At 43.5% G+C, this 14,161-nt stretch overlaps 2 protein-coding genes across 3 annotated transcripts in view; one reads left to right on the top strand and one right to left on the bottom strand.

Annotated features, from left to right (window-relative positions):
• RAB20 (RAB20, member RAS oncogene family) overlaps positions 1 to 1,913 on the top strand; it is a 43,623-nt gene extending 41,710 nt beyond the window's left edge. The window contains exon 2 of the mRNA XM_005302985.5: positions 743 to 1,913. Coding sequence (XP_005303042.1) covers positions 743 to 1,275 — 533 coding nt within the window. The 3' untranslated portion in view covers positions 1,276 to 1,913. The remainder of the gene's footprint in view (positions 1 to 742) is intronic.
• A 4,752-nt stretch (positions 1,914 to 6,665) lies between these two features.
• Positions 6,666 to 14,161, bottom strand: part of COL4A2 (collagen type IV alpha 2 chain) — a 217,452-nt gene continuing 209,956 nt past the window's right edge. For both annotated transcript variants that reach the window (XM_008166744.4, XM_065592194.1), the window contains one exon: positions 6,666 to 8,540. In XM_008166744.4, the coding sequence (XP_008164966.2) occupies positions 8,286 to 8,540 (255 nt within the window). In that variant the 3' untranslated portion in view covers positions 6,666 to 8,285. The remainder of the gene's footprint in view (positions 8,541 to 14,161) is intronic.

A 14,161-nucleotide genomic window follows, 5' to 3' on the forward strand; every position in this document is an offset into this window, starting at 1 on the left:
ACCCACTGTGTGTCTCACTGTATCTAAACCAGTGACCCTGAAACTTGTCACCTGTTTGGGCTTACTGATTTTGAATGAAATCTGGTATCTTCTAAGGCTCAATAGAAAAACCTGCCATGAAATTCTATATTTGTACGTGCATTTTGAGTAGGTCAGAATTTCAGAACTGCATGTATTCAGAGAGCTTGTGTGCCTGGGCTGAATTTTCACACTCAATCTATTATAGCTGAGTATGAAGTCATGGTACCTGCAAACATAAATAGTCAATTAGATGCAACTGGCCAATTACACATACAGAGCCTAGCTCTGATGCTGTGTCCTTTTGATTTTTGCTTTTGAAGCTTGTGATAGTATGAGGTTTTTATTAGTAATTTAGTTCGCAGTTCATTATAACTGATTACACAACTTGAATGAACTAATATGCACACATTTTTGCTTTTACAACATGCATACAGTTTCTGAAAACATAGCATCAAAAGCCTTGTTTAATAGCCCATTAGTAAAAGTCACCAGTGCATAAGGCAAGTAGCCTTTGGACTTGGCAATTTGTTTTCACTGCAATATTATTGCACTTATTAGCAAACGTATAGAAAAGTTGAAGATACTGTAAATGGTAGGTTTCCCCCTTTAGTGCTGCATCCTTTTGATTTTTGGTTTTGAAACTTGCTTGTGAAGCTAGGCTCTTTGTTATTAATGGTTTAGTTCAATTTGTTAATTTTTCTTTTTTTTTAATCTTTTCCAGGACGGGAGCAATTTCATGGCCTTGGTTCTATGTACTGTAGAGGAGCAGCTGCTGTGATCCTTACATATGATGTAAACAACTTGCAAAGCCTGATAGAACTGGAAGATAGATTCTTGGCGCTGACAGACACTGCTAGCACCGACTGTATCTTTGCTATTGTTGGAAACAAAGTTGACCTCACAAATGAATATGCCTTATTACTAGAAACAGAAGAGGAAAATAGATCTGAAAAGCTTGTCACCAGTTGCATCTCTACCAAGGTCCAAAAGCAAGTCCACCTGGATGATGCTGTTGCACTCTACAAAAAGATACTGAAATACAAAATGTTGGATGAGAAGGATGTTCCAGCAGCTGAGAAAATGTGCTTTGAGACCAGCGCAAAAACAGGCTATAAGGTGGACTACCTCTTTGAAACCATATTTGATATGGTAGTACCAATAATTTTACGGCAGCAAGCTGAGGGGCCACTACAAACTGTAGACCTAACCAATTGCAAGTCAGCAAAAAGGACAAAATCTGGTTGTTGTGCCTAAAACACCGATGATGTGGGGAGTGAGGGGATTGTGTCTGTATGTTGTGCTAGCGATCATGAAGTTAGAGATGCTTACAGTTTGAGCAGAAAGGGAAGATCAAGGAATAAATGATCTAGAATGAAGTATGCAGAACAACAAATCTTTTGAAGATTAAAGGCTTTTGGAAAGTCCAATCTAATCTATTTATAAAAATAAAAATCTGAATGGAATCATGGGGGAAGACTTGTAAATTTCTTAGGGCCCTTGGGGTCGAGGAGAGATCATAATGAATGTACAGAAGTGGGAATCTATGCTATGGTACTGTTTCCATACAGATCAGTATGACAATCAGTGAAGCACTCTCAAAGGAGTCCTACTTTATTTTTAGAATGCATTATTTTCTCCACATTTAGTATGCAACATCTAAACTGTCACTGGATGTAACTTTCACTTTTGTACTGGATGTGACTTTCACTTAAAAATCATTCATTTTCTTCTGGGGAATATTTAGATGCTGGGTACTTTTTTAAGCTTTACACATTATTTTTTTTTCCAGAATATAAATTATATAGAAAAGTCACTAATCAAGCAATTCAATTATCCTTTTGTACCAGATATCGCAATATAAGATGTACTATTAAAGTTACTATGGAAATGAATTGTTCATTCTGAGGATTTATTAATGTACATCCTGCTACCTTAGCAGTCATGCCTTCTCTACATTAACCAGGGACAACACTGTCCTGTGCTACTTGGAGCTAAAAACTGCAAAGGGTGGTAGGAAAAAATATATTGGCACTTACACTCCTGCTTCATTATGTAGGGGTATATGTCCCCCCATAAAGTATTTGATACACTTCCATGTTCCCACCCCCTCTCAGCTGGGGTCAGGAAAAATTGCAGTTCTAATTTTGGCAGGGCGTGATTTCACCATCCAAGTTCCACAACTGGGAGGGAAGTGAAGATCTGAGTTTTCTGATGTGAAAAAAGCAGATGACTGTTTTTGGAGGGAGTGGGAGGTCACCTTTATACATACTAAAGGAGCAGTAAAGTGCCCTGACAGGTTCTTTTTTTGGTCGTCATTGCAGTTAAGAGAACTAGTAAGTTTTTAATACTATTCTTAGAGTGTTGTAGCACTGTCAAGAACAGTGATGGGTGTAGTCATCAAGTATCTCATACAGATACATGATAAACGGATAGGCAGGGCCGCATGGAGGATTTTGGAGGCCCAGTAACATCTGAAACCGAGGCCCCTGCCCTTCTAAAACCTTACAAGTGAGGGGGGCCTTAGGGGCGGTGGAGAGGCATTCACCCCACAGTGGCCTGTCCTTGTGGGCTGGGCTCAACTCCCCACTCAGGCTGTTACGACGTGGTGCACAGGGTCACAGTGCCACTTAGATTTGGTTTGTCCACCACTGTGTCATGACAGAGAGGCCTGGAAATAGGCAATAACAAATGTAGACCCCAATCCTTGAAGTCGTGTGTGTGTGTGTGTGTGTGAGAGACTCCCATGGATTTCAACAGGAGTTCTGCACATGGAGCATTGTACAGTCAGTCCCCAAAACAGAGATTTGGACACCTACTCACTCACCCACACCAAATCAACGTTATCCAACACAGATGGAGACAATTTCTAAGTCGCTAAGTGTTAAAAGCTGTTACCTGATAGTAATTAAAACCTCTGTAAACATCTGTCCCGCTGAGTAACATTTTGCAAAGGGGCTGATCTGAAAGTTCAAAGCCGCTTCCATTATTCCCATTACAATGATTTAAAGTCTATGACACACATAATGAGATGTAATACAGTGGCTACATTGAACATTTTGACTATTTTAAAAGTTCTAGTCCTTGGGTCTGCTGGTCTCCTCCATTACATGTTTTGGAAGTATTTGTCAAACTAGCAGAAACATTAAGTACAGCCACAATATATTAAAACCCAGTGTTGTTTTTTTGCTTACCCAGCAAGATCAAGTGATCCTCTGCTGTCTGTCTGTATCTCTTTCCCCCCCCCTCCCCAATCCCACCCCGCAGCACCGATCACTTGGTGCTGCTTCAGGCTGAAGAGCAGACCATAGGACTGTGCTGGTCTCCACAACATTCAGAATCAAGAGGCTGGCTGAAAGCTCCCCCTCCCAAGGCTGCACAATCTGCAATGCGCTGCCTGAACTCTCAAAGCAGAGCTAGCATCTTGTAGGTAGCTGTGAGGTCAGACTTGCAGGAGGTAAGTGAAGGTGGAAACACTTTAATTGTACATTTTAAATATACCACACTATGTAAATAGTCTAACACTTTTTGGGGCTGTCTGTATTTGGTTCATTTGAGATCTTGAGCAACACACAAAAATCTTTCCCAAAAGCTTTTAACAGCTCAAACCCACTCTCACCTGCCTCTTGTGTTCGACTCTACTCTGAAAAGGATTATGTCAAAATCAGTCTTGGATTTCAGGTCTGCTCCGTGTGTGGAGTCAGAGTTTCACTTGGTGACTGTAGGGAACATAAACAATCACTTAGAGCTAAAAGCAGTTTCTCAGTAATGCTGGCTGGATTCTTTAAGCTCCAGTTGGCTGTCCCTGCACAAACCCACAGCAGACAGTAGGGTAGCAGAGGTGTCACTGAGGCTCATTAGTCATGCAGAACCCTTATTACTGATGGTGAGAGATGAGAAGCAAAGACGAGGCTGACTTGCAGGGCTAGTTGTTTTGTGGGGGAAGGAGCAGAGCGCCACTTGTTAATTTGAGCCCATTTGATCTGAAGTTGCTGAGGCACGAACCTGAAAAGCTAATGTGGTTTTTTTAAACCCTCTGTGGTTTAGAGTAGAATTAGACTTTAAAGCAAAGTTCAGAGTATTTTTAAGTTAATTGTTGTGGTAAAGACTTCAATGTTCTTGAGTGTTGAGGCTTTAAGTTCCTGTCTATACTTAACTGCTGTGTTGAGGGATCAGCACTATTCAAAATAAGCTCAGTTTTACAATGCAGATGGACCCAAGCTTCATTTCAACTGTATCTTGCCTTCCTCAAGCCCTTTGCATGACTGAGGAGATGCAGTTCAACCTTCTCCACTTCCAGTCAGAAACATATAACTCATAGAATCATAGTATATCAGGGTTGGAAGGGACCTCAGGAGGTCATCTAGTCCAACCCCCTGCTCAAAGCAGGACCAATTCCCAACTAAATCATCCCAGCCAGGGCTTTGTCAAGCTGGGCCTTAAAAACCTCCAAGGAAGGAGATTCCACCACCTCCTTAGGTAACGCAGTCCAGTGCTTCATCACCCTATTTCCCCCCCCCCCCCCGGGACTCCTGCCCCATTCAACCCCTCCTTCCTGACTGCCCCCTGGGATCCCGGTACCCATTCAACCCCCCGTTCCCCGCCCACTGACCGCCCTGACTCTATCCACACCCCCGCCCACTAACCACCACCCCAAACTCCCCTGCCCTCTACCCAACCCTCCCCCAACGCCTTACTGCGCTGCCTAGCGGAGTGCCCCAAGGGTTGGTCCTGGGACCAGTTTTGTTCAATATCTTCATTAATGATCTGGAGGATGGCGAGGACTGCACCCTCAGCAAGTTTGGAGATGACACTAAACTGGGAGGAGTGGTAGATATGCTGGAGGGTAGGGATAGAATACAGAGGGACCTAGACCAATTAGAGGATTGGGCCAAAAGAAATCTGATGAGGTTCAACAAGAACAAGTGCAGAGTCCTGCACTTAGGATGGAAGAATCCTATGCACTGCTACAGACTAGGGACCGAATGGCTAGCAGCAGTACTGCAGAAAAGGATCTAGGGATTACAGTGGACGAGAAGCTGGATATGAGTTGACAGTGTGCCCTTGTTGCCAAAAAGGCTAATGGCATTTTGGGCAGTATAAGTAGGGGCATTGCCAGCAGATCAAGGGATGTGATCATTCCCCTCTATTCGACATTGGTGAGACCTCATCTGGAGTACTGTGTCCAGTTTTGGGCCCCACACTACAAGAAGGATGTGGAAAAATTGGAAAGAGTCCAGCGGAGGGCAACAAAAATGATTAGGGGGCTGGAGCACATGACTTATGAGGAGAGGCTGAGGGAACTGGGATTGTTTAGTCTGCAGAAGAGAAGAATGAGGGGGGATTTGATAGCTGCTTTCAACTACCTGAAAGGGGGTTCCAAAGAGGATGGATCTAGACTGTTCACAGTAGTACCAGATGACAGAACAAGGAGTAATGGTCTCAAGTTGCAGTGGGGGAGGTTTAGGTTGGATATTAGGGAAAAACTTTTTTACTAGGAGGGTGGTGAAGCACTGGAATGGGTTACCTAGGGAGGTGGTGAAATCTCCTTCCTTAGAAGTTTTTAAGGTCAGGCTTTATAAAGCCCTGGCTGGGATGATCTAGTTGGGGATTGGTCCTGCTTTGAGCAGGGGAATGGACTAGATGACCTCCTGAGGTTCCTTCCAACCCTGATATTCTATGGTACTGCAATATGTAACTTATGGTAATTGTCAGGCCTGAGACAGCTTTGGGTGATATTGCCTACACTGTGTTTACCATTCTAATGGTTTAATTTAGCTGAAACAAATATTAGGTGGCTTTGTCTGTTGGGCAGATTGGCTCTTGTAGCTGAGTCACCAAAATGGACAGAGGGTGGATACTGGGCTCTGCCATGACTTGGGCAAGTTACTTAATCTTTGTCCTCTGCCCTTGCCTGTCAGATAGGGATAATGCTCTTACCTCACCGGGATGTTGAGGATAAACTTACTAATTGTGGGATATCTAAAATAAGAAAATACGTCATTGCAGAAAACATGCTAGCTGAGAATTCTTTAAATATACCTGTATGTCTACTCTTCTCATCAAGGCGAGGCTCCTCTGCTCTGTAATTTTACAGACCATTATAGATTCTATGGTTAACTTCCATCCCAAGATTCCACTGAGAACTTGTCTACATGTGAAATGCTGCTATGGAAGAACTTTTATTGACCTAGAGCTGTCACCTTAACTATGTTGTTCAGGGATTGGATTTTTCACATGGCTGGGGCGACCAATTTTTTAGTGTAGACCAGGCCTCAGAGCTGCCTTGCCTAAGCTAATGATAATGGTAGGCAACTGAGGAACTGGTTAAATTCTCTCTCCTTGTAACAATGGATGGAATAGCATCTTATTTAGCATCCTCTTTCTGAAATTGCGTGGCCCCAGCTGACAGACTGAGCAAACCCCTGCTTGGTTAAGTGGTTTGAATTTAGATTGAGGAAGCTTATTTGGCCACCTTTTGATACTTCTGCTGACATCCAATTTACATGGTCTCCAATGCTCATTTAAAAAAACAAACAAATCAACAAATTCAAGCCCCCAAACTAACATCTATTGAAGTAATCTGTGCAAATGTAATAGGAGAGCCTGGCATATGTTAGAGAATTGAAACAATCAACAAATAGAGGTGTAGAAAAAACAAACTTTATTTAAGATAATTACAGCAATGAGGGACGTAATTACAAAACCCAACAATCACTGAAGCAGGGGAAAGGTGAACTGCATAAGGAGAAGTTAAAACTGATGTGGCGGAGATAACTACCGATTATTTTAAAGCCAGCGCAGTAAGCGTAAATAGTACTTTTCACCCTTGCAAATAAATGTAGCTCCCCTCCCCACAAAAAATCTTGCTGGAAACATAAGTGTCGTGGTATTTATCATGCTTATTACCATGCTGCATAAGAGACTCACAAGAAAATAAGCAAGGGGTTTATCATCATGTGGTTCATTCTTCTCTCCCAGGGTCATGAGGGACAGCTTACCTCTGGGCCTAATGTTTTCTTTCTACAGAAAAAGCAGTTAATCTCTGTGGGTGAGGCAGGGGGCAAGCATCATAGACTCTGTGGCTCCTCAGCAAATCTTGCACCCAATTTCCAGGGCCTTTGAAGATAAACTACACAAGAAACGCCCTCTGAGTGACTTCTAGCCCCTCTACATGCCCTTCCTAGCGGTACAGCTGACTAGTTATGCTACCATCGTCCCCCGCCCTCCAGTTGTGCACTTCTTCACAGGTGAAGTAGGCAGCTTGAAGGGTTTGGATCTGAAGATAAGGCTGTATTGAGTAATATTAACTTCTTCAACTGGGAAATCTGTGCACACAGCATGGGTTTTTCAGGGGAGTATGTTGTATAGTGCCTGCTCCAAAACCATATAACCAAATTCATATGGAGCCCTAACCACACAATGTTGTTAAGTACATGGTATGGTTGTTAAAGGAAGAAAGTATGATGCTCTTTCCCTCTTGTGGTCCCATGTGTCTAGTAGGCATTTATTCTGTGCCACACAACAGAAAGGAGCAAAGACCCACTGTAGTTATCCTACGATGTGGGGTATAGCTGGAAAAATGTGATAAGTTTTGTGAAGTAATATGCTGCCATTGGTAATGAACTGTTCTCCTTGCAAGAAGAAGAGAGTAACACTAAATGTGGCTACCTGAGCTAATTCAGAATGTTTATAAACTCTCTGGTGGTGAAAGTGGTAGGACAAAAAGCATGGCAACGGCATGGGGAGTTTAAAACAACCTATCTTTCCATTGTTAAGTGCCCAGGTATAAACTCTTATTACAGTAAAAGGTAAGTTCAAAGGCTGGGCTTGGGGCTCAGATCTGTGAGTACTTCCCAGAGGTTAGCCCACTGCTGTGCGAGCACTTATGTTTTATTGTTGTATGTCACCACTTAATTAATATGAACTCCACCTGTTAACAATAAACTAAGACAAGAAGTACATTTAATTGAATGTTAGAGAACAGATCTGCCCAAGAGAATTGTTAGATTAGTAACTGGATGGTTTTGTGGTTTTCAAGGTTGAGTATTTGACTCAATTAGCAAATAACATGGTGTTAGACTAGCAAAATATGCTGTATGGTAGGAGAAGCAGCCAGCATTTGGTATAAGCCTCTGTGCTTTTACAGACACTTATCAAACTTTTCATTCAGCTTTTGAGGTAATAAGTTAAATAAGCACCAATGTGATAGGTCTAGAACACTGTAGAAACATTTTCCTTTTACTACTAGGGATATATTATATATTTTACAAATTTTTCATGCAGACTTGACATCTGCTGATATGAGTTCGGATGAGACCTGCCTTGAGTGTATCTGCTGAGGGCAAGCTCTGGAATTGCTCGTTAATAGTGGTAAGCCAGAAGCTATACTTGTTTGCATAGTAGTGGCAGGTTCCTCGGGCGCCATTGCATTCAATGAAAGGAGTAGCTCTGAAGTCTTCCAGACAGCTCCCAGGAGAAACCAGTGACTGTCCTCCGCCTTCATCACCAGCTCCAGTGTGCTATGAGACACAAAGAAGGCAGTGCTCAGATACAGGACAGGGCTACACAAATTCCTCCCCAAATCAATACTGTCATAAATCAACAGGTAGGGGAGGGAGGAGACCAAGGGTAAAATGACTTCTAAACCTGTTACTTGTAAGAGTTCACTCTGTACGACATTCCTACTGAGGCATACATAGGACCAATCTTGCAAACCTCACCCCCATGTTTAAAACTTATGGGAGTACTATTGTTGATTACTCACACAGTAAAGTTTGTAGGATTAGATCCTTGAACTATCTGGTTTAGCTACATTTTCCATTTTAAACCGATCTACCTCTTCTTTACTCCAGCCATTTAAGATTTCATATTTTCATGGCACTGAAGAGTGAGTTGAAATTTTCCTCATCTCTGAGTTTGCAGCAGGGTGGGGGTAATGAGAATTTGCCTCCTACATACAATTAATATCCTATATATCACACACCCATAAGCTATACTAAGGCAGAAGTAGCTCTTTTTAATCAGAGGGGTTTTCCCTATCAGTTGAATAAATGAACATTTCTATCAAATTCAGTCCTGATTAATAACAGTACATTAAGACATGTTTATTGTATAATTCACACTCTTTAAATGACAGCTATAAGCAAAACTGACACATAATCATTACTGTACCCCTTTAAGAACTACATCCTGTACTTTTAGTGGCGTGCTACTGAAACTAGCATGTAACAGTGAACATCCCAACAGATTTCTCCCTACTTTTGCAAAAACATCTAACATTTATTCTCATATCACTTTTCCCCCCATCTCTCAAAACCCTTCAATTTTTAATGTAAAAATGAGAAACCAATAAAGAGGTTTGTTTTTTAATTCATATGAAAACATAGTAAGAATAAATCCTCACTTCTTGCCTTTCACTGCACAGGCCAACTGTTATTCAGCTTGCAAAGCTGTTCACACATCAGTAACAAAAACAGAAACTGATCTTTTACCACAGCGCTAAATAGGTATGGTACTAATTCCTCTCCTTTCACCGTTGTCTCAGATTGCCATAGAGTACCTATGATTCTGGGCAACAGCACAAAAGCTTTAATCTCTGACGTGTTAAATACTGTTCAGTTTCAGGTCTAGTGCAACTCTTAAAATCCGTGCAGTGTCACCAAGGATGAACTTGCCCCTTTTCTCCTTTTATATGGGGGAGAGGGGGGAAAAGGGGTGGGCAGAAACCAAAAAGTGTCTTAGTGTAACAAAGCTCTTAGCTCCCAGGCTTAACTCATTTGTCTCCAGACAAATGATGGCCTCACATTTACATTTTGTTAAGTAGCCTTCAAATCTTTTCAATCACAGCTGAAGTCCGTGACACGGTCATGTAAACTTTAAGTACCATTTGAACAGTGATTCAGGGTTATCCTGAACAGAATCACCCAACAGAGTATTTTCAGCTATCTTAATGATCTAACAACTGCTAATGAGCTCAAAAGAAATCTAATTTCTACTCACCAGGACTCTGAGCCTGCAACAGGATCTGGCCAGGATCATGCCCTGTTGCTCTGCATGAAGTCCCATTGACCCATTCTGATCTCTTTGCAGGCCTGGCCCCTAACACTAACACCCAAAAAGAGGGATCTACCATTTTACTGAAACCAAGGAAGTTGTAGTGAAACACTATTGAACTGAAGATGCTTTTCTTGAGATTATCAGGAATATCGTGTATTACAAATCTTATTCTTCAGTGTTCAAAACCCCACACTGTATTCTAACCAGTTACTCCACGAGCCATTGCTAATGCTGTGGTGTGCGCACATCAAAAAAATGGACTGTGAGCACTTGCAGTTTTTGGCACTTCCCTTGGTAACAAAGGACTTTGTACTGGGAAATCTACCTCTTGTTGCCAAGGCTTCAGCTCTCTCCTTACCAATGCTTAGTATTTAGACAAGGCGTTTACAAACAAACACTCCTATGAGGTATTCTGTTCACCATAGTACCCAAGCACCTTCCAGTAAATGGATTCAGCAATGTGACTAACTCCTGTCACAGGCTGTTTGTTCATTCACTCTCTCCCCAGCTAGGTGTCTTGTTTTGGTAGTATCTTTTATTTAATTTATTTATTTATTTTATATATATATATATAAAGATGTCTGTTGTTATGTGTGTATTAGAGAAAGCAAGGTCAAAGAAATGTGCCTTGAACATGGAGCAGAAACTGGTGAGGTTTGTGATCGTTCTTAGTTACTGGGGAAATGCCTTGCCGTCTGGGATCAGACCCTGAAAAAAGTTCCATCTGCCACCCAGATGAGCTTTACTCTTGGTGGGATTTCCATCAGGTCAGAGGAGCAAAGTTGTACACCAGGGTCTTCATTCTGAGCTCTAGACGGTCTTTTAGATATCCTGGGCTCAGGCCATGGAGTGCTTTGAAGATAAAGAGTGAGACCTTGAACCAGAGGTGACACATGGAGAGGACATGCGGGGTCATGTCCCAACTTCCCCAAATTTGCTGCTTGGCTTGTACTGAGCATGCTCAGTAACACTGCTGAAGCTGGCAGCCCCTCCCCCCACTCCCAGCAGGCACAGGCTACTAGGATGATCGGAGGAATGGAAAACCTGCCTTATGAAAGGAGACTCAAAGAGGCTTGTTTAGCCTAACCAAAAGAAGGCAGAGGGGAGATATGATTGCGTTCTATAAATATATCAGAGGGATAAATACCAGGGAGGGAGAGGAATAATTCAACTCAGTACCAATGTGGACACAAGAACAAATGGATATAAACTGGCCATCAGGAAGTTTAGACTTGAAATTAGATGAAGGTTTCTAACCATCAGAGGAGTGAAGTTCTGGAATAGCCTTCCAAGGGGAGCAGCGGGCGCAAAAGACATATCTGGCTTCAAGACTAAGCTTGATAAGTTTATGGAGGGGATGGTATGATGGGATAGTCTAATTTTGCAAATTAATTGATCTTTGACTATTAGCAGCAAATATGCCCAATGGCCTGTAATGGGATGTTAGATGGGGTGGGATCTGAGTTACTACAGAGAATTCTTTCCTGGGTGTCTGTCTGGTGAGTCATGCTCAGGGTTTAGCTGATCACCATATTTGGGGTCGGGAAGGAATTTTCCTCCAGGGCAGATTGGCAGAGGCCCTGGGGGGTTTTCACCTTCCTCTGCAGTGTGGGGCACACGTCAGTTGCTGGAAGATTCTCTGCACCTTGAAGTCTTTACACCACAATTTGAGGACTTCAATAGCTCAAACATAAGTTAGAGGTTTGCTACAGGAGTGGGTGGGTGAGAGTCTGGCCTGCATTGTGCAGGAGATCAGACTCGACGATCATAATGGTCCCCTCTGACCTTAAAGTCTATGATCGCTGACTTGAACTTGATTTGATAGTCTACCTGAAGCCAGTGTACAGAGCAGAGGGCAGTTATGACATGTTCCTGGTAGCCTGTGTGCCTGAGGAGATGCACTGCAGAGTTTCCTATGTGCTGACTGTTTCATGCCCAGGTATATTGCATTGCTGGAGTCCAGCTGAGCGATGACAGGCATGAATAACTGAGGCCAGGTTTTCATTTGTCAGGCTGGGACACAAGTGGAGATGGTAGATAGTGTTACTCTCTGAGGCTGCTAGATGAGAGCTCTGTGTCAGCAAGAGATCCAACAGTACTCCTAGACAACAGACTAAACTAATCATGGTTGTGCTTCTTCAACCCCTGGAGACCACACCACGGCTGCAAGCTCTTCAGTATATTTTCCTCTGCCCACCAGCATCACCTCTGTCTTGCTCAGGTTCAGCTGCCACCAGCTATTCTTCATCCAAGCACTGGGCCATCTTGGTGGTAGTAGTGTGGTCTTATGTGGTGAAGAATAGGTAGAGCTGTGTCTCATCTGCATATTGCTGGTACTTGAGTCTGTGTCATCTAACCAGTTCACTTAGTGGTTGACTGTAGATGTTGAAAAGGATCAAAGAGATCATTGATCCTTGTGGAACTCCACAAGTGAGGGGTCTAGGGAGGGAGGGGAGTTTCTTATCACTACTCATTGGGAGTGGTCTTCCAGGAAGGCCAGACTATTTTAATGCATTATCCTAGACTCCTGCCACTTCTCTCAGGTGAGAGAGCAGAATCTCCTTATCAACAGTATTGAATGCAGAGAGGTCAAGCAGGATGAGAATGGGTGTCTGTCCTCAATCTGTTGACTGGAGGAGATCATTTATTAGTGCCACTAAAGTGGTTTCTTCAAATTTTTAATTTTAATTTTTGTAGTTGGAAATTTCTTTTTTGGTTGGTGATTGTTTAATAGTTAACATTTGCTGTGGAAAATGTCAATGAAAGTGAGAGCATTTTTTGTTTTGGTGATGTTTCCCCTGGGAAGAAAATCCATTTTCTGACCAGTTCTACTTTAAATAACTTTCAGAAGGCCAGAAACAAAATCAGTAGTGGGAGTTGAGATTAGAACATATGTATTCCTGTCTACCCAGGTTCTCATACAGTACCAGTCACCATGCTTAGCTGAGTTCCCTAAGCCTTGGTCAGACATACCTCTCTCTAACTCAGGGGTCGGCAACCTCTGGCACATGGCTCGCCAGGGTAAGCATCGGGCCAGTTTGTTTACCTGCTGCGTCTGCAGGTTCGTCTGATTGCGGCTCCCACTGGCCGCGGTTCGCCGCTCCAGGCCAATGGGGGCTGCGGGAAGCGGCGCGGGCCAAGGGATGTGCTGGCTGCTGCTTCCCGCCGCCCCCATTGGCCTGGAGAGCCATGATCGGGCGAACCTGCAGACAAGGCAGGTAAACAAACTGGCCCGGCCCACCAGAGTGCTTACCCTGGCGAGCCACGTGCCAGAGGTTGCCGACCCCTGCTCTAACTTATCGTACACACCTGGTGGGACATTACTTATTCTAGGGTGAATTCTACATTCCTTGCACAGCTCCACCTCCCGTTTATGTCAGTGCTCATTTTGGGTGACAAAGGAATGCAGGATTGGGCCAAGTGTGCACGTGCTGTAGTAACTGCAAAAAAGGGCAAGCGACGAGTATCACAGCCGTACCCTAGTTATATAGCTTCTATTACCACAAGGGGTGTATGGTCTTAAGCTGTGTTCCCTCTAAGTGTGTGGCCGCCCAGGAGTGAATCAAGGGCCGCACACTTGATTAGCAGAGCTGTGCATGGCGGCGTGTGTTCAGGTGCCCCTCCCCCCGCCGCTCAGCAGCTGCTCTGCTCCTGCCCTCTGGCTTGGAGCCCCTGGACAGCTGCTCTAGGAACCCTCTGGCTTGCTGTGTAGAGCAGGAGGGGCGCTGATGTCAGGGTGTCCTCCCCCTTGCCCATGTACACCATCTTCACAGAGTGGGGGAGGGAAAACAGGGCTCAGAAGCAGGAGAGCTGCTAGCTGCTGTGGTCTGAGCCTTCTGGTGAGTGCTTTAAAGAGACAGCGCACAGTCTTTCAGACTTCCCCAGCAGCAAGCACACACACAGTCAGTCTCTCTCTCTCTCTCTCTCTCACACTCTCACTCACACACACACACACACACACACACACACACACACACACACACACACACGTAGTTTCTCACTTACAAACACCTCCCAACCCATACTTCTGGTGGTGGTGTTACTTGGTACTTCCTGCAATGCACATATATTCTCTGTAATTTTA

This window comes from Chrysemys picta, chromosome 1 (assembly GCF_011386835.1).
Source record: "Chrysemys picta bellii isolate R12L10 chromosome 1, ASM1138683v2, whole genome shotgun sequence".
NCBI classification, from domain to species: Eukaryota; Metazoa; Chordata; order Testudines; family Emydidae; genus Chrysemys; species Chrysemys picta.